This window comes from Lampris incognitus, chromosome 20, assembly GCF_029633865.1.
Source record: "Lampris incognitus isolate fLamInc1 chromosome 20, fLamInc1.hap2, whole genome shotgun sequence".
NCBI classification, from domain to species: domain Eukaryota; kingdom Metazoa; phylum Chordata; class Actinopteri; order Lampriformes; family Lampridae; genus Lampris; species Lampris incognitus.
The window spans coordinates 9,875,815-9,895,894 of NC_079230.1; the positions used below are offsets into that span (position 1 = coordinate 9,875,815).

Below are 20,080 nucleotides of genomic sequence, written 5' to 3' on the forward strand. Positions count from 1 at the left end.
TCCTCTGGTCGGTCGGGGTGCCTGTTCAGGGAGGGGGAACTGGGGGGGGGGGTAGCGTGATCCTCCCACGCGCTACGTCCCCCTGGTGAAACTCCTCACTGTCAGGTGAGAAGAAGCGGCTGGCGACTCCACATGTATGGGAGGAGGCATGGGGTAGTCTGCAGCCCTCCTCGGCTCGGCAGAGGGGGCGGAGCAGAGACCCAGACGGCTCGGAAGAGTGGGGTAATTGGCCAAGTGCAATTGGGGAGTAAAAGGGGGGAAAATCCCCCCCAAAAAAGAAAAGAATATATATATATATTTATCAAGACGGATACAGGGAAACAGATGTTAATACGTAGTAGCAGTACAGGCCCGTTTCATCAGCTGCTAATGTGCTCCAACAAAGAATCATACAGTCACATTGCCCAGCGTCTCGGTTGGACAGCGACCAGCCATTCAAACTATAACAGCCAATGGGGTGGGTACTTATGATGCACAGCAACCAATGGAGGGGTAGAAAACCTTACAACCAATGGGACTGGGGTTTGTTTAGAAGAGCATTTAGGGATCAGGGCACTGTTGAAATGGCCTACATTACAAATACAACAAGGTAATTTATGTGAATTATACATAATATACATATACATTATGTACATTGGGGTGGTGTTGGGGCACAGTTGGAAGGACAGGCAGTTAGAATATTTAAAAAAACTCTTAATAAATGTCACGTGTATCATCTAATGGGGTGGGGGGTAATAATAAAGACGTTTTACTTATAGTTACAAAGGAGATATTGTTTTCGGTGTCTACAGCTGGTGGCCGATTCGTTTCTACTATTCAAGGTGGACATCTCAGGTCTGCGAACAATAATAAAATAATAAAACACTTCTCTGCCAAGCACAGGTCACATCTTTTACCCCTAACCGAATATGCACTGCTCTTGGCAAGGATCTTCCATGAGACGGGGTAACTGATACGCTTGTCTAACAGCGACCAAATGTGGCGGCTTGAGGCCGCCGCGTTTCTTGCACGCTCATTTCTGAAGCTGCTCATATGGGCGTTACACCTCGTTTCAAAAGGGCCCTCTGTTAATCCCGCGTAAGGGTCCACATTGCAGTAGTCGTCTCTGGTCACCGGTTGACAAGAGCGACAACTGCAACTGTGTGTGTGTGTGTGTGTATATATATATGTATGTATATGTGTGTGTATATATATGTATGTTTTTGGCATTAATTGTGTGTATGTGCGCTGTAAATACTGTTGAGCTACAGCCGAATTAGTTATTGTGCTGTTGGCTGCAAGTCGGTGTACCTGCCCCGTGGGGGGCTTTCATGCGTCCATGCCCAGGGGTCCATTTTCTCATAATCCGCCCACGTGCGTAGAGTCCCAAGAGCGGATGTCTATGGTAGGAGTCATCTACCACGTGTGCGGCTGTGTGGATGTGAAACGGGACCGTGTGCCCAGAATATAGGTTATCTTCTCATCTTCCTTTTCTATCTGCTGTTAGTCCTTTTACGGCGTACTTTATAAACAGGCATCTCTGGCACCTCCCCTGCACCGCGGCGCCTCTTATTTCACCCGTGCGAGTCAAAGCTTGTGTGCGCAGTATATCCGGAGGTTGTTGTGTTGTGGTGTTGCTACTCCGTGTTAAGGACACACCGAGAGAGCCCCGAAACCGGAGTCACGTTCCACGCTGGTGCAAACCTACGTGGCCCATAAACACCATTCCCATTCCCGTTCCCAAATCCGGGAATGTGATGGTGTCCCCGCCACGCCGCCTGGACTTTCGCTTTCACCGTGTTTTTTACGCAACCGAACAACTTATTTCAAAGGTTATCTGTAATCTGATGAAACCTCTTCTCGTCACACCGCCGCCGTACTGCCGCGGGCTGTTTACCGCTCGGCCCCCGAATAAAGTGAAACAGAAAGCGTCCGGCAAAATGTTTTTTTTTTTGAACATGTCATCTCATATCTTAAACGTTCGCTCGCTATTATGTGTTGCATCGCGGTAGCACAGTTAGCCAATTGTAACTCTTATCAAAACCCTCTTTTATTTTCCCTTTCTCTTTCTTCCACTTGTGCAAAACAGGAATATCCGATTAACTGTGTGTGTGGGTGTGTGTGTGGTTGTGGTTGTGTATACCATGAAAAGATGGATGGAGTACACACTTCTGCTGTGTCGCTGGTTTTTTTTTTTTCCCCTTCTCAATTCTGCTCTCTCATCCTCTTTAAAGTCAAGTTTGAAGAAGCATCCCTTCCAATAAACCCATCTCGGCTTTTGCTCAAAGGCAGCGTGCGGCTGGTTTGGCACATCTGCTCGGACCGCTGTGCAACTTGTTCATGAGAAAGAGCAACGTTTCCTTGGCGCGGCTCAAGTTTTCACTTCCGTTGGAGTATTTTACTCCCTATTTTGTCCTACGCCAAGTGTGAGTTCTGAGTTGAGAGAGAGACGGCAAACTGAGATCTTGGACGCGGCGCTCATCACAGCTGAAGGGCCTGTTGTCCTCAGTGGGGACTCTCTAAACTACTGCGTTTTACCCACCGGGCGGGGCTCTACTTCGAGGAGTACATGTAAGAAAAGTATAACACACCTGGCTGCCTTTCCCAGGATCACACAAGTGTTTCAATGTTGACTTCCGTCCATTACCCAAACCGCTTATCCCGCTCAGGGTGGCGGCGATGCTGGAGCCTATCCCGGCAGTCGCTGGGCGGCAGGTTGGGGAGACACCCTGGACCGGCCGCCAGTCCATCACAGGGCGCCACACATTCACACCTAGGGACAGTTTAGTACGGCCGATTCACCTGACCTACATGTCTTTGGACCGTGGGAGGAAACCAGAACCCCCGGAGGAAACCCACACAGACACGGGGAGAACATGCAAACTCCACACAGAGGACGACCCGGGACGACCCCCAAGGTTGGACGACCCCGGGGCTCGAACCCAGGACCTTCTTGCTGTGAGGCGACCGCACTAACCACTGCGCCGCCGCGCCGCGCCGCCCCCAATTGCTAGCGTTTAAAATAAATAAATAAATAAATAAATAAATATGAAATATTTAATAATAAAATAATAAAAATAGAATGAAATTTAAAATAAATTCAATAAAAGTAAATAAATAAATAAAAAGAAATGACTTGATGTTCCTTAGTCAATGCGAGGGTCTAAGGACACGGCGTTGTGTTGCTTTAAAGCCTCTTGGGGCAAATTTGTAATCCGTGATATTGGACTATACAAATAAAATTGACTTGACTGAATGCTAGTAGGTTTTATGTCATCATGACAACTTGGTTTTTAAAAGAACATCCCAGACCCCTAGTGTTGTTAAAGGCAAAATATCTGAAATATTCATTTCATTCTCAGTAATGAAAATGTTCAGTTTTTGGTTTAAACTGCAAGTTTTGAATTTGCCTTGGTATACATTGCATGCCCACCCTGACCATGGTGTGTTTGTAGGATAGATGCGTGACATGCTGGAGGCAGGAGAAAGACTTCAAGAACACGTGACTTGTGGACTCGACTGGCTCTCAATAGAGGCCCAACGGCAGAAGACTAGTAGTAATTTCTGTGACCCCCCCCCCTCCCACACACACACACACACACTACTACTAATGCTTTGCCTTTGTGCATTTGGTTATTGTGTCGCCCCTTCCGTCCGACCGCTCGCCCACCTCTGTGACGCTGACCTCGAACAACACTCAAGTGCTATATTTCATTTCTCTTCCCAGCCCTGACTTTGCCCCCGCTGTCTCTCCCGTTTCTCCTTTTAGTCTTCTGTTGCCATATTCAGTCGAGAAAAGCAGAAATGGCACCAATCATCCGAGAAAGAGATTTTTAGCTGCTGGCCTCGTTGCTCTAACACAGAAATCTGCGTTCCATGAAGGCTACGAGGGTTCGGCCTGACTGGGTTAATGTCTGCTTCAGTGCCTTTATGGCATGCCAGTGCCCCCCCCCCACCCCCCCAACCCATATTTCCTTTCCTATCTAAGAGGGTTTTATCCATGTTACTTGGCTGAAGATGCAATTACCTTACAGCGTCTGATCCAGTTAGGTTATGTTGCACTATGTTAGGATGCAGGGCTATGCGTGTTTGGACAGCATGAGTCAGGCCCGCTCTACGTCGTTTTGGGTGGCTTGTCCTTTTAAGTTTATCGTTCTGCTGTTGACGTATGTGTTCAATCACAGCTTTCATTGCATATTACCAGCAGTGCATCTCTCTCAGGAGTAATGACCATGAAATTGATGCAACTTTGATGTTCTCTCTTTTCATTCTCTCCCGTCACCTCTTCCTTTCATCTCTCCTGCTTCTCTCTCTCCTCGACTCCTTCTTACACTCTCACATCCTGTCTCGCCCCTCTCTCGCCAACCTTTCCTCTTATCCAGGAGCTTCAGGATCTGGAGCGGGCAAACTCGGCCCTGGAGAAGGAGATCGCTGCTTTGAAGAAAGACCACGAGCTTTACACGACGGCCCTGGAGCGCCACAAACCCCTCTGCCGCCTCCGAGCCGCCGAGGGCTCCAGCTCACCTCGCCGCCTCTCTCTTTCCTCCTCTCTGCCTGCAGCCCCTCGGAGCAGTGCACACCCCTCCAGCATCGCTCTCCAGACCTCAACCTCAACCCAAAACACAAATCATTTATCCTCCGCTGACCTCCCCATCCCATCTTCCTCCACTTCCCCGAATGACTCCTCGTCTTGCGCAGGTGAGACTGCATCGCCACTCCCGGGATGTGTAGGCATCCCTCTTGAAACCCCAAACCCCTGTTTTGATACGTCCTTCCCACTTTGTTCCTCTCTCGTTGCCAGTATGGGTGTCAGCCCAGCCAGTAGTCCTCTCTCAAACTTGTCTCCCACTCCATCAGCAAACGCATCAAACTCACCGCCGTGCTCCTCTGCCAATCTCTTCCCTTCTTCGAGTTCGTCCGTTCACCCCTCAGTCTCCTCGCTGCAGCCCATCCTCAGCCAAGGGCCCCCTCTTACATACTCCGATCAGTCAATCAGTCAATCAAGTTGCACACTAAGAAATGCTCCTCAAACTCACACCAGCCTTGTTTCTACCTCTCCCTCGCTAGGAACTGGTCTGACTTCTGGTCAGATGACCTCCCACGTGCCTACCCCCCCTGGGTTAACAAATTACCTCCCTTCGCTGGAAAAAGTTGCTTTCTTGCCTTCGTCTTCCCCCGTATGTAACCAGGCGGACTGTTCTGGGCTAGTGAAAATCCAGTCAGAGAGGCAGGCCCCTGTACCCAGCCCTCATTTTCCCTCTGTCACAGCTTTCCCGGGGGGTGAAAATGCTGCTGTTCTGGGCCAGGTTGGTCTAATGAACGAACCCCAGCTTTACCACCGTCAACCATGCTCTATGAACTCTACCAGCCAACTGCATGGTCCTTTCTCATTATCCTGTCAAGTTGTATCCCCACAGTCTCTGTTTGCCCCCTCAGTTGCCCCTCAGATTCATTTAGATCACATTCCTGCCTCTAATGTTATGGTTAAGCCTAGTTTTGGTCAACAAATAATGGATAGGCCCACCTCTCTGCTATCCTCATTAACTGTCCCCAGCTCTCTCACTGTACCTCAACCTACAGTTGACGTCTTTTCAAGCCCCGTCACTGGTCCGGGTGTCTGCCCACATTCCATCTCTCAATACCTCACTTCCCCCCCAACAGCGGGAGAACCTTCCAGTGACCTGACCCTTTCGGAATTACTGGATACCGATGATTGGCTGCTGGATGATCACTTATTTGTGTAGGGCATGTCAAAGGGGCAGGAAGGATCAGATTTCATCTGCCTCTATCTGAATCTTAAAGACATACATAGTAGGATTTGCTGCCCCGAAATAGCATAAACTTATCCAGAAGTGTACCCAGTCAGTCATTACTACTGACCCACTGGTAGTCCGTGTCAGTGTCTGTTTTTGCAAACGCTGCGTTCTGCCTGTATTTCTGGTTTCCTAAATGTTTGCGATGTTTCCGGGCGTCAGCCAGTTGGCCTTGGGTCTGTCGGGCAACACCTACAATAACGCTGCATGGGGCTCTGCCTTTAACAAGCACTCAAGTAACTGGGAATCTTTGCAGTTGCAGCGTTTTATTGCAGATGGGAAAAATATTTGCTGCTTTTTGAAACCTAAGAGGAAGTGTGACCATGTGAATACACCACTTCTGCCCTGTTCTTGGTGTGAACAAAGTGCCAAAGTTAACCACACATCCAAGCAGGACTACACAAAGGCAAGCTGTGCTGATGGCATTTCAAATATGACGAAATTATTTTCACTCACCGTCCGCCTCGGATACGCCTTCCCATAAATCAATGTTTTCAATTCCTAAATAGAAAACCACATTATATTTAGTGTTTTTTTCTTGTATTCTGAAATGTCAGTGCTCTTCAAAAAAAAAAACCACACACAAATGATAACTATATTGATAGCCAAATAGGTTTCTACACACAAGGAAGTATAGAAAAGAAAACTAAGAATATAAACATTTGACATAAACTTGTTTGATTTGATTGTGCCAAACAAGGGTTTCAGGCTTTAAAAATGAGTCATTGTGCATCATCGCCCATCATGAGCAAAACCCGGGACTGAAAGGATGAAGAAAAATGGTCTGCTAGCTGCTTGTGTTAAGTCAAGTCCATTTCTAATGATGTTTTTGTTTTCTTTTTTAATTTGTAATGTGATGGACACGGAAATTTGCCTCACACAGGGAGACGCCTCTGCTCAAAGGATACAAGTGAACTGTAAATCAAAGGGTAAACAATTAGCCCAACGTGGACTTAGCACGACAATGAGCATAACGGAGACGATCGAGATATTGAAAGTGTTTTTGCTGATAGAAATTAACTAACGACTACTAAATGTAAACCTTTTTTTTTTAGAAACCTAGAAAATTTGACTAATGGGTTTGAGAAAGTCAATATATTTTGTGTTATTTATACACTGTGACGATGTGAAATAATCTAATAATTTTTACCTTCTTTGTAATTGTAACCTCATATCTATATCTATGTACGGAGGCCCCGAGTGGTCACAGCATTCATTATGAGCGTGCTCGCATCAGAACGACGCCTCTTTCCCGCCGTAGTAAGACGAGCGCGCTGGGACCGTCTAAAAAGTGCAGCACTGAAAAGAGCTACCTTAAAAACATTCAACAACTTCGCTCTTATACAGTGTAGTGTGTCCCCAAAATCACCTCACATATCCAATGGTCTGCTGTTCGTTATGCTACACTTAGTTTGAAAAAAAAAAGTGCTTTTGCATATAAATAAATAAATAAATAAATATATTTTTTTGCTGTAAGAGTGATTATTGAATATCTTACTTGATAAAAAGTCCCCAAAATTAGGCAAAAGGGGCATCTGGGTAGCGTAGCAGTCTATTCCGTTGCCTACTGACACGGGGATTGCCGGTTCAAATCCCGATGTTACCTCCGGCTTGGTCAGGCATCCCCACAGACCAAGGCTGGATTACGGACCGGGCATGCCGGGCGAGTGCCCCTGGACCATGAGGGGCCCCAAAAGGTCAGGAGTATTGTGTTTGCGTATAGTAGGGATCCCCAATCATACCCTACAAGGGACGTTTGTTCCAACCCTGCGTCACGATGCAGGGCCTAAGCTAGTCTCCATTGATGCGGGGCCCCAAGCTACAGTATCTACTGATGCTGGGCCCCAAGCTACAAAGTCTCTATTGATGCAGGGCCCCAAGCTACAAAGTCTCTATTGATGTAGGGCCCCAAGCTACAAAGTCTCTATTGATGCAGGGCCCCAAGCTACAGTCTCTACTGATGTAGGGCCCCAAGCTACAAAGTCTCTATTGATGCAGGGCCCAAGCTACAGTCTCTATTGATGTGGGGCCCCATGCAACAGTCTCTACTGATGCAGGGCCTCAAGCTACAAAGTCTCTATTGATGCAGGGCCCAAGCTACAGTCCCTATTGATGTGGGGCCCCAAGCTATAGTTTCTGTTGATCCTGGAAGATTTGGAAATGGGCTTTCAGATGCAAAGGTAACCTTATAATTCTGAGAGCTCAGGGCCCGTATGTATAAAGCTGCTCCAAGTGAGAATTCTAGATGTATCACAATGTCGGTTTGAAGACTTTGCCCATTATGTTTACATTGTAGCAATTAAGAGTGCAACATGTGCCTCATGTTTACGTTGTAGCGTCGAGAGTGCAAACAAAGTCTGACATAGCGCAAACTCGATGCTTATGATCAAATTCCTTGTTTCATCGTGTATAATTAAACAAATGTGCTAGCTAGAATGCCCATACTGGAAAATAACTAAACAGATAGTTTTACTAAAATATGCCCATATTTCACCAAATTATTTGCTCTCAAACAAACATTTATTTCCTGTTGGTAAGCCGTGTAAGTGGGAAGAAGGCGTCGCAATATGTTTGCGATGCTGTGAGCTGCTCTCGTTTGTTTTGTGATTCGAAATTGTGTTGTACTTTGTAGTCGCCGTCTGAATCCCATGCAGATTGGCAAAGCGTCGACTACCACGTTGAGTATTTGCATTACATTTAACAATGTTTAGTATTGTTTGCATAGCCTATCTGACGGGGCGGGGCGGGGGAGGGGCAATGGACGTGCGTGCCCTGGGGCCCCCTGGTGGGTTAATCCGGCCATGCCACAGGACACAATTGGCCATGTCTACAGGTGGGAAGCCGGATGTGGGTATGTGTCCTGGTCACTGCACTGGCGCCTTCTCTGGTTGGTCAGGGCGCCTGTTCGGGGGGGGGACTGGGGGGAAATAGCGTGATCCTCCCACGCGCTACGTCCCCCTGGCGAAACTCCTCACTGTCAGGTGAAAAGAAGCGGCTGGCGACTCCACATGTATCAGAGGAGGCGTGTGGTAGTCTGCAGCCCTCCCCGGCTCGGCAGAGGGGGGCGGCGCGACGACTGGAACGGCTCGGAAAATGGGGTCATTGGCCAAGTACAATTGGGAGAAAAAGAGAGAGGGGGGGGGGAAAGCAACCAAAAAAAAGAAAGAAAAGCCAGAAGCACATGTTTCCAAACTAAGTGTTGTAGCCTAACTAACACTCGTGTGTGACCATTGATGTGTGAAGTGATTTTTTTTGGGGAACACTACGCAGAATAAGAGTGACGTTATCGTTTTTTTGTATCTCTTCGTTGTTGCACTTTTTAGACGGTCCCCGATCACACGCCTCACAGCGGGCCCGCGCGCAGAGACCAACGTCACCTGTTACTGAGTCGTCGTAGACTTCCCGCTGTACCGCACCCCGCGTGCTTTAGTGAAACGAGCGCGCGAACTAGAACGAACAAAAATGCTGTGGCCAACAGCGACAGCAACGACTTCTAGTTTTGTATGGCGCCTTTCAAGGGACCCAAGGAGATTAAAACTAGGATCAAAAGACGACAGACCATAATAGGCCTTAGAGACCACTCAGGGGCTCCGAGTTAATGACAGTTTATGATTATATAATGAGACTAATTTATTGGAAAAAAAGAGCCGGCACACACTTTTCCAGGCTTTGTGTATAGGCACACACACACACACACACACACACACACACACACACACACACACACACACACACACTGCACACATGCTGAGTATAAAACATATTTTGTGTTTGTACATTTGTATTATTAAGGTTTGTCAAATGGCGCGTTTGTATCTTACTGTGACGTGCAATAGACCTGTGTACTAGCCGAGTACTGTATTCTGCTCCGGCCGCGAGCGGAAAGAGATTAAAGTGCATTATGGGCAAAAGTGCCGTTTCTGGTCCTTGAGTGACATGTTGCTAAAAGTGCCCAAGTTCTGCGCTGCGGACCGTTTCTGAAGGCGACCTGCAGTCAGAATGTGTTGAGGAGAGCCAGCGGCTGCTCTTCCAGCCACACTGGGTTTTATTGGGGGGGGGGGAGACCCGAGACTAAAGCCTGCTGTTGCTAATCCGGGACTTGCTCGAAGACCAGCGGGGCACCCGGGCCGCAAACCGACACCGCCCAGCCGGCCCTCGGCCGCTGTTGCGACGATGCGCCCTACCTTGCCGAACCCGAAAACCGCGCATGCGCGATAACACTTGGCATCACAGTCTTACTCCAAGACCAGTGGGGGACCCGGGGCGCAAACCGACACCGCCCAGCCGGCCCTCGGCCGCTGTTGCGACGATGCGCCCTACCTTGCCGAACCCGAAAACCGCGCATGCGCGATAACACTTGGCCGTGGACCCCTCGATAGGTACAGGATGTGATGTTGGAGCACGCAGCCAGCTGAGCTGACGGGCGCCCCCGCCATGATGCGTGGATGGGCACGGAGCGACACAACAGCGGGAGATGAACCAAAGAGGCGAGGAGGAGGAGGAGGAGAGGAGGGAGGGAGGCAGGATGGGGCGCACGCGCGTGTCTTACTCACTCCCCTACACTGTGTATAGACCGGGGAAGTCTATTCATGATGACAGACCAAAGAAGACGTAACCCATTAATCAGTCAAGCCAGCAGAAACCCAACGCCTCCGCTGCCAAAGAGAGGGCGTGAGTTAGTGGCAGAGGTGTGTGAGGCGCGTATAGTTTATTACGTGAGTGAGTTGGAGGGGGGAGGAGGAGGGGGAGGGGAGGGGAGGCGGAACGGACAAGTGGATTATAGCGGAGGGATAGAACAATGGAAAGAGAGTTGATCCCCAAATCCCACGGGCCACGGCCAACCCCACTGCGTGCGTGCGTGCGTATACGTCAGATAGGAAGGGAGGAATAAGGGGGAGATGAAGGGGAGGAGGAGGAGGGGGGGGGGAGTGGCGGCGGTGGTGTTAGGAGGAGAGTCAGGAGAGACACAAAAACACAGCGCATCCGAACGGTGTGCAGCTGGAGGACGAGAGCGAAAACAGAGATGTACCTACTAATTGGACTGAAATAGAGAGAGAGGGGGGGAGGGAGGGTGAGAGTCTCGGCGCTGGCTATGTGCAACGTGTATATAAAGCGGGTGAGCAGCACACAAGGCAGCCGGAATAAATACAAAGCGAAAAAACAAACAAACAAATAAATAAATAAATAAATAAATAAATCTGGCGCCCATAGCGTCATCCGCAGTCTCCCCCCCCCTCTCTCTCTCTCCCTCTCCCTCCTTTCACCACCACTGGCTTCTGCGCGGCGCCGCCGGACGAGCAGCGAAATAACGGGCGATAAATAGGAGGCGGCGGAGACGAGCTCCGAGCGACAGAGACGAGACGGGGTGCTGCTGGTGTGGAGTTTCTCCCCCCCCCCCCTCCTCTCTCTTTTTATAACCGACTGCCATTGCAGGTAGGAGGAGTTTTATCCCGGTTTTCCTTTTTCCCCCCCTTTTTCTTTTTTTTTTGGGGGGGGGGTGGGGGTGGGGGGGGCGGACTGAAGAGAGGAGTGGGACTCTGGCGGAGGAGCTGCACATGTCGGCGCGGTGAGAGAGGCGTCCGTACCTCCGCCCTGCTGCCCGGACCGCGACAAGGTGCACGATACGAGGAGAACCGTGAGAAGAAGAAGAAGAAGAAGAAGACATTATTATCATCATCATCGTCATCCTCATCATCAATAACAGTAATTAGGATAACGGTGAAAGAAGGATCCGTTGAAAACAAACGAGGAGGACAACAGCGATGCGGCAGCCAAGGTGGGCCCGGATTGGTAATCTTATGATATCATCGCCGTCATCCGCTGCGAGGACCGATTACTGATTTATCGATCAAGAGCCTGATAGACGAAGACGGAACAGGCACTGGGATCGACTCGTTCTATATTCCTTTTCGTTCGGGCATGGAATGATCCGGTGCCGCCTGAACAACGTCTGATCGCGGTGAATTGTGTCTTTTACGTAAGGAGGGATCAATACGTCCGTGGGTTAAATATATAAATAAAAATCCCAAATTTAGGCCGATGACTTAGCCCGTGTGTGACGCCAACCCAGCAGCAGGCGTCTGTGTAATTTGTGTCGAAGGAGGCGCGCGCGCGTCTGTGCGCGCGCGTCCGTGCGCACAGCATCTTCTGCCTTCGAGGGGGGGGGGGTATGTTACAGATACGACTCTTCATCGGTGCGTGAGGAGGGGGGGGGGGAGGCAAAAAGGATGCTGCCATCGCAAAGCTGAGCCCGAGACAGGCGTCGAAAGGTGCGGAGCCAACTTGACATCCAGCAGCCTCTCCTTTTTCTAACTGCACCGCTCAGCTTCTCTTTTTCACCTCCCATCTAACCTTCCCTCCGTCTCTGCACCTCTCCCTCTTTCCCACCTTCACCCCCTCCCTCCCTCCCTCCCTCCCTCCCTACCTACCCCTCTCTCTCTTTCTCTCCCCTCATCCATCTCCTCCACGACCCATTCATTTTGATAAATTGACCATTCATTAGTGCTACAATAGGGAACTAAGACCCCCCCCCCTCCATCCTCCATCGTCCCCTTGCACCTGACACACGTTCGAAACCCCTTTGGGTGCACGCGCACGCACAGGCCTTGAGGCGGCCACTGCAGCGATCATGGAGACGACCAAGCTTCCGCCATCCAGCCCTTCCTCTCCGACCACAGGCTTCTCGGTGCCCTCGGCGGAGAAGGTGGACGGCTTCCCGCGGAGGTCGATGCGCCGGGCCCGGCAGAGGAGGTCCCACAGCTCCTCCCAGTTCCGCTACCAGAGTTCACAGGTGGAGCTCACACCACTGCCCCTGCTCAAAGGTGGGTAGGCATTACAGTATACTGTTATATCTATATCCATATATCCTCATGGGTAGATAAGCTAAGGGGGGGGGGGGGTCGTTCGACCAATGTACCCCTCAAAAAACGAAGGGTCCAAAAAGTCCAAAGTGTATTCAACAAAACCATGCAGCGTTACCTTATAGGAACAAAACAAGCTCATGGTCTGTTATGTTTTAAGCCTGAATGTCTATTATTTTGGTGATTCCTCCACTAAATTACAAGGATATTGTAGACTAAAGTAGTGTATTCCTAGCCACAGTAGGTCAAAGGCAGGCTTGCATAAGGTATCTTGTGCTCCGAATAAAAGGGCCCACCCCTTTTAATGGACCGACTACAGCCCTGCCATAGACCTACATATCATAAAACCTGCAAGCAGAAAAATGGCTTATTGATTGCCTTAATGCTACATGTATCTTCCCTACTGTATACATAACTCCACATTGACATACACACCCTGTTCTTGTAAGGAATTGCTTCTCCTGAATAACCCTGCATTACAGTATTTTGTTTCAGACATTGTTCTTAAGTGGGAACTTCCCAGGTCTATTGAAACGTCGACATTCATTTGATTTGGGCCCGGTGATACATGTCTTGTTCATTGGTACTAGGTCATAAGAGCACTGTATTTTCCCATAGAAAGAGACATACTGATTCTTAGTTGATTTATAGGAGTCCATCTAGTGATGTATTCTCACGCTATATCGGATGTAGAGAGGTATAATGATACAAGGCCTACATCGGCATAACTCTGCCAAACCAAACTAGCCTCAGTATAAACACAGTGTGCACAATGCTATGGCAGAAACGACTCGTCCAACGCAGGGTTTTCTTCAGTTTTGACATTCAGACTGGTATATAATCACCTAAACAGGCTTCAGTAGCTCTACCGATGTCGATTCTGTTGTTCCAAGTCGACCACAATATCCACAATCTGCTACAGTTACCTCAGTAAGGGCAGTTTGCTCTGAGCTAGTCTGATAAAGAGGGCACGAGGAGTCTTTGAATGTAATGTTGCTTGCATTTCCTCAGCATAGACCAACTCAGGAAACTGTGTGCAGGTACAGTAGTCAGCTAGCAAAACTAGCAAGCGAGCCTAAACCTGTTAGGCAGCTAAGGCCAAGCAAATCTGAATAGTATTTGAAGGTAATTTCTATGATTTTTTTTAAACTGTAATTTACTTTCGGTGCCTGTGGAGGACAGTGCCCCATAGGAGAACAAAGTCCGTGGTGAAGAAGTTGATATAATCACAGTTAAGTATTGGAAAGTAAATTAAGTGTACTATTCTGTCATTTACAACATACCTGACTTCATCTGCTTTACTCTGGCACTTCAAGCAGGTTACTCTAAAGGGTGAATTTATTCACATTTACTGTTTGACCGAGATCTTTATAGACGATGGCACACACAGACAACAATTTTGAGGTAAGACAGCCAAAGAAATCCGCATAATATTTTCTGTATCCAAGTTTCAAAACAAATGCAAAACACATACAGGGGGAAAATAAAACTGATTCTGATTACGATTCATATTCTGCCACCTTGGTTCGTGCATCATGGCTTTAAGTTCTGTTAAAGGGAAAAAAAAAAGATCCATTCAGGTAAAGTCACCACCCACAAAATGCTTTTGGTGAGTAAGAGAGAGAACCATAAAACGAGGTTAGTGAGCGAGGCTGTTTTTAGTCTATGGGTGTTCTCTCTAGACTTTCCCTAGCCGTTTCACGCCTTCAGCAAGCCCTACCTCATCCTGCCCTTTTGCTTTCTCGCGAACCATTTGGTCCAGCTAGCTAATCTCTCTGTCTCTCTCTCCCCCTCTCTCTGTCTTTTCGTCCATTTCCATTAAAGTGGCTGTAGACAACTTTTCAACTGCCTCCCCAGCATTTCCAAGCGTTTTTATTGTTTGCGCCGCTGTCGCAAAGACAACCGGTTCGCTTTCCGTTTATTAGCAGCCTGGCTCCCGTCCAAAGGGTAGAGGCTAGCTCCCATCGATGCAGAGAACGGTCAACTGAGCATGCGCAAGTATTCGTTGCCTCCGTTGTTTGGGTAGGTTAAGGTTAGGGCGGGGTTAGGGTTAAAGTTAGCTAATCAGACGCAGAGTAGGGGTGGGCCTTCCTAGAATCCTAGCGCCTGGATGCTACGCGGGGCGTGTGGAGGCGTGGTAGAGGCATTTTGCTTATGCTCAGTTGACCGTTCTCTACTCCATTTCCGTTCTCTGCATCGATGGGAACTAGCCTCTACCCTGTCCAAAGCAAGAAGCAACCGGAAGAATCAAAGTTTGAACTAGAAACCCCGATCTCAGTGCCATGATAAAGGCAGAGTAAAGCATCCTGTAGTATTAATGAGTAGGCAGGTTGTGGTAATTACTGATCCAGTAGAAATATTGCCAACTTAATGTCGACTTGGAACACTCAAATCTTGGGTGTTTTTGTCGAACTGTTTCCCCATCGAGAGCTGTTCCCCCCCTAGCCAGAGTTCGGGGTCAGCCCCTATGTTCCCACAGGCTGCCCTATGTTCCCACATTTCTAAGAATTTTTTTTTCACTGAAAATTTTGAAAATTAGGCCCTATGTTCCCACAGCCCTATGTTCCCATATTTCTAAAATTTTTCTTATTTTTAAGATTTTTCTCAAAAGGGTTAGGGTTAGGGTTAGAAATGTGGGAACATAGGGCCGTGGGAACATAGGCACACTCCCCAGAGTTCAATACAACAACGGGATACTTCATGAACCTCAACATGACCTAACCTTAATTTAACGTCAAACTAAGCCTAACCTAACGTTTACATTAGCCTAACGTAACCGATAGCTAACGTGTTTCCTTGCGAACATATTTCGACGGGGAAACTAAGTTTGACCCAACACGGGAGCTCTCTCCAAAGTGAGCACCCGTCCGAGGTTCGCTCTTGTTTTACCTCTATTTGTATCCCTCTCCCCGTTCGCCTTCTTTGCCTCCTCCGTCAACGGGGTTCACTCTCACTGTCACTTCGGTTGTCCGCCATTTCCGCTGCTGGGGATAGCTAGCAATAGCTACCGCGGGAAACAAAAGCGCTATCCTCTACCTGTTTTGGTTGCGCAATGGTGAACGCGCCTCCTTTGTGCCGTAAATCGAGCCGTCATTTTCCCGCCAGGTCGTACCCGCCCTTACAACAAAAAAAAGCGGTTTATTCAACTGGACTATTAGCAGTTATTTTAAACTAAAAATCAGTGAGTATACTTTCAGTTTACTTTTTAAGTACTTATCAGAGCTATACTAAGCAAAATTATACTTAAGAATACTTATGTAAACTACTAATAAGACACGTTAGCCCCTTGCTAACGGGTCTGACCCTTTAGCCGAGCGGTTAGTGATGTCGCCTTGTGGTGCAGTACACCCCGTATCGAATCCCGCACCGGGCAAGAAAATAACCGGTTCCATTGGTGGCAGCGGCGGGATCCGGAAGTGTGCAGATCCTCAGAAGTCTCTTCGGAGCGCGGGAATAACAAAGCGCGAGGTTGCGCTTCTGGGAGAGGGTGACGACTGTAAACTACTAATAAGACACGTTAGCCCCTAGCTAACGGGTCTGACCCTTTAGCCGAGCGGTTAGTGATGTCGCCTTGTGGTGCAGTACACCCCCTATCGAATCCCGCACCGGGCAAGAAAATAACCGGTCACACTTACAATTATACTACTAGTACATGAACTTCACTTGAGCTTGAACATTTCTTGAAGTTACTTAATAAAATAAACTTCAGGTACACGTTTTTTTTGTAAGGGCGGTGGCAGACAGAATAAGGAAAGCGAGGCTTATTATGGGGAACCAATCTAAACGCCGATGGTGTCATTTTCTATAGCCGTTACACTGTGCAATCAACATTTACTTCATAATGATAAGTTAAAAAATTGTCTACGTCACTTAAAAATGAAGAGAGAGATAAAGACACCCCCCCCACACACACACACACATGCATTACACATGCAGGTACATTTAGAAGCCCATGTGCGTAGGGAAAGAACATGCCGCATGTCCTCAGATCAGGCGACGCTCCCCTTGATGTAGCATGCCATTTGTTTCCATTAAGGCCATATGAAGGGAAGGCCCGTTGCTTTTAAAGGTAGCACTGATGAGTGCGGTGTTTGTCTATGGGCACATGCTTTGGTTTGTGACCGGATGTGTGGTAGTGTATGCGTTCATATACGTGCGTGTGTGCGCGCGCTCCGATGCATTTTTTCCACCTCATTTAGCAAGCTCTGACTTCCTGTTAGGCCGGCGACTGCAGGGTGTGTAATTCGCGACGACAGAGGGCCCTCATAACACCGTCACAGGTCCCGCTCAAAGTGCTCTCTCCACTTACACAGCTGCATCCATCAAAGGGGTCCCCACTTGTTTTATGCACCTGCTGTACCGCTGTGACACTTCGGCCTCAGATCAGACCCCCGGAGATATTGATTGTAAAATCACGCCGCACGAGACAGAATTCACGGCGTGTGGACAGTGGACTCCTGCAGTGGCTACCAGTCTGGGCCCGGTGTAGGTTGTGTTTTTGAGTATTTGCCCTCGAGGGAACAAGCGTGCTCATTAGTTCGATCTACTGTTCTTGTTGACTCCCGTGCCCTGAAAATCCAATCAGCCACCATGACTGGACTTAAAAAAAGAACCATGTTTGCCACTCCCCAGCTGAATTAAAAAGCAGAATGCATGCATGAAGACATTGTAAATGATGATGAAGAAGACACTGAGAAGACCTCATTTTGATGAAGACAGTGAGCAGCACTAATGTCTGTCAGGGTTAGCCGTTGTGTCAGGAAGGGCATCCGATGTAACATTTTGCCGAATCAGTATGCGGATTGACAAGACCATACCGGATCAGTCAAGGCCCGAGTTAACAACGGCCACCATTGGTGCTGTGCCCTAACAGGGTACCGATGAAAACTATAAAATCCACTCTGGCAACCCCTGAGAAACAGGGAATAAGCTGAAAGAAGAAGAAGAAGAAGAAGAAGCGGTGTTTATGAAGCCTCGTTGCTGTAGCAGGCGTTTTTCTTTCCTTTTTGGATTTTCCCCCTTTTCTCCCTAATTGTATCTGTCCAATTACCCCACTCTTTCGAGCCGTCCCGGTCGCTGCTCCACCCCCTCTGCCGAGCCGGGGAGGGCTGCAGACTGCCTCATGCCTCCTCCCGATACATGTGGAGTCACCAGCTGCTTCTTTTCACCTGACAGTGAGGAGTTTCACCAGAGGGACGTAGCGCGTGGGAGGATCACGCTATTCCGCCCAGTTCCCCCTCCCCCCCGAACAGGCGCCCCGACCAACCAGAGGAGGCGCTAGTGCGGCGACCAGGACACATACCCACATCCGGCCTCCCACCCGCAGACACAGCCGATTGTGTCTGTAGGGACGCCTGACAAAGCCGGAGGTAATACAGGGATTCGAACTGGCGAGTCTTGTGTTGATAGGCAACGGAATGGGTCTAGCGTGTGGCTGTCATGGTATCGTGTTGATGTAGACTTCCACGCAGCTTCTCAAGCCGGGGTCCACGTTAGATGATGTAGCTCCAACGCAGCACAAGGACACAGCTGATCTCATGCTGGCGGTGTACTGTACTTAGATCATGCTGACCTTTGACCTCCCTGTGTAGGTCAAGCAGTGAGATTGTTATTATTATTATGACATTAACCGATTTCTGTGATAATCCATCGTACTGATTAATGTTTCCGCGTTTCACATCATGGTAAAAACTTTGCGTCTGAGTCATTACAGATGTGGTGAACTGTCAAGTGACGATTCACGGGATCGCCGGTTCGAATCCCCGTGTTACCTCCGGCTTGGTCGGGCATCCCCACAGACACAATTGGCCATGTCTGCGGGTGGGAAGCGGGATGTGGGTATGTGTCGTGGTTGCTGCACTAGCGCCTCCTCTGGTCGGTCGGGGCACCTCTTCGGGGGGGGAGGGGAACTGGGTGGAATAGCGTGATCCTCCCACCCGCTTACGTCCCCCCGGTGAAACTCCTCACTGTCAGGTGAAAAGAAGCGGCTGGCGACTCCACATGTATGGGAGGAGGCATGTGGTAGTCTGCAGCCCTCCCCAGGGTGCAGAGGGGGTGGAGCAGCGACCGGGACGACTTGGAAGAGTGGGGTAGTTGACCGAATACAATTGGGGGGAAAAAGGGGGAGGGGATGCAAATCAGAATCACAATATAGACATGGACAACAAATAATGTATGTCCCCCGCCCCTTCATATTTCTGATAGAAAATATTAAGTGGATATTTCTTATTTTGTCCTTTACAGAATGTGTTAAGTAGCAAGATTAGCCACTTACTTTCCAAAATAACTGACTGAGATTCATAATGCCGCATCCGCCGCTGGAGGAGCAGCGGGGATGGTCTCTAAGCAGATAAATGGACCCTAACAACACTGGATCTCCATATAAAGCTTCGTATCTACTCCTATATTGCACATGCACATAAACACGTGTAGAATACAGGACAAAGTACACATACTGGCACACACACACACACACACACACACACACACACACACACACACACACAAGTGTGTGTCCTCGGTGCACAGACAGTGACTAAGAAGGTGGAGGGAGGGAGGAGTAAAGCTACAGAGAGTGAGAGAGGAGAGAGAGAGAGCATGACAGAGAGTGAGAGAGGAGAAGAGAGAGAGAGAGCATGACAGAGAGTGAGAGAGGAGAGAGAGAGAGAGAGAGAGAGCATGACAGAGAGTGAGAGAGGAGAGAGAGAGCATGACAGAGAGTGAGAGAGGAGAGAGAGAGAGAGAGCATGACAGAGAGGAGAGAGAGAGAGAGCATGACAGAGAGTGAGAGAGGAGAGAGAGAGAGCATGACAGAGAGTGAGTGAGAGAGAGAGAGAGCATGACAGAGAGTGAGAGAGGAGAGAGAGAGAGCATGACAGAGAGTGAGAGAGGAGAGAGAGGAGAGAGAGAGAGCATGACAGAGAGTGAGTGAGAGAGAGAGAGAGCATGACAGAGAGTGAGTGAGAGAAGAGAGAGAGAGTATGACAGAGAGTGAGAGAGAGGAGAGAGAGAGAGAGAGAGCATGACAGAGAGTGAGAGAGGAGAGAGAGAGCATGACAGAGAGTGAGAGAGGAGAGAGAGAGAGCATGACAGAGAGTGAGAGAGGAGAGAGAGAGCATGGCAGAGAGTGAGAGAGAGAGAGAGAGAGAGAGAGAGCATGACAGAAAGTGAGAGAGGAGACAGAGAGAGCATGACAGAGAGGAGAGAGGAGAGAGAGAGAGCATGACAGAGAGTGAGAGAGAGAGAGAGAGAGCAGAGAGAGAAGAGAGAAGAGAAGATGAGAGAGAGAGAGAGAGAGAGAGAGAGAGAGCATGACAGAAAGTGAGAGAGGAGACAGAGAGAGCATGACAGAGAGGAGAGAGGAGAGAGAGAGAGCATGACAGAGAGGAGAGAGAGAGAGAGAGAGAGAGAGAGCATGACAGAGAGAGA

General features: G+C 48.8%; 2 protein-coding genes across 2 annotated transcripts in view; both read left to right on the forward strand.

The window, feature by feature from the left end:
* The window catches only part of batf2 (basic leucine zipper ATF-like transcription factor 2), an 11,793-nt gene extending 4,608 nt beyond the window's left edge, over positions 1–7,185 (forward strand). The window contains exon 3 of the mRNA XM_056299952.1: positions 4,362–7,185. Within this exon, the coding sequence (XP_056155927.1) occupies positions 4,362–5,723 (1,362 nt within the window). The 3' untranslated portion in view covers positions 5,724–7,185. The remainder of the gene's footprint in view (positions 1–4,361) is intronic.
* Positions 7,186–12,420: 5,235 nt separating this feature from the next.
* Positions 12,421–20,080, forward strand: part of ppp2r5b (protein phosphatase 2, regulatory subunit B', beta) — a 12,532-nt gene continuing 4,872 nt past the window's right edge. Inside the window, 1 exon segment of the mRNA XM_056300847.1 lies at positions 12,421–12,613. Coding sequence (XP_056156822.1) covers positions 12,421–12,613 — 193 coding nt within the window.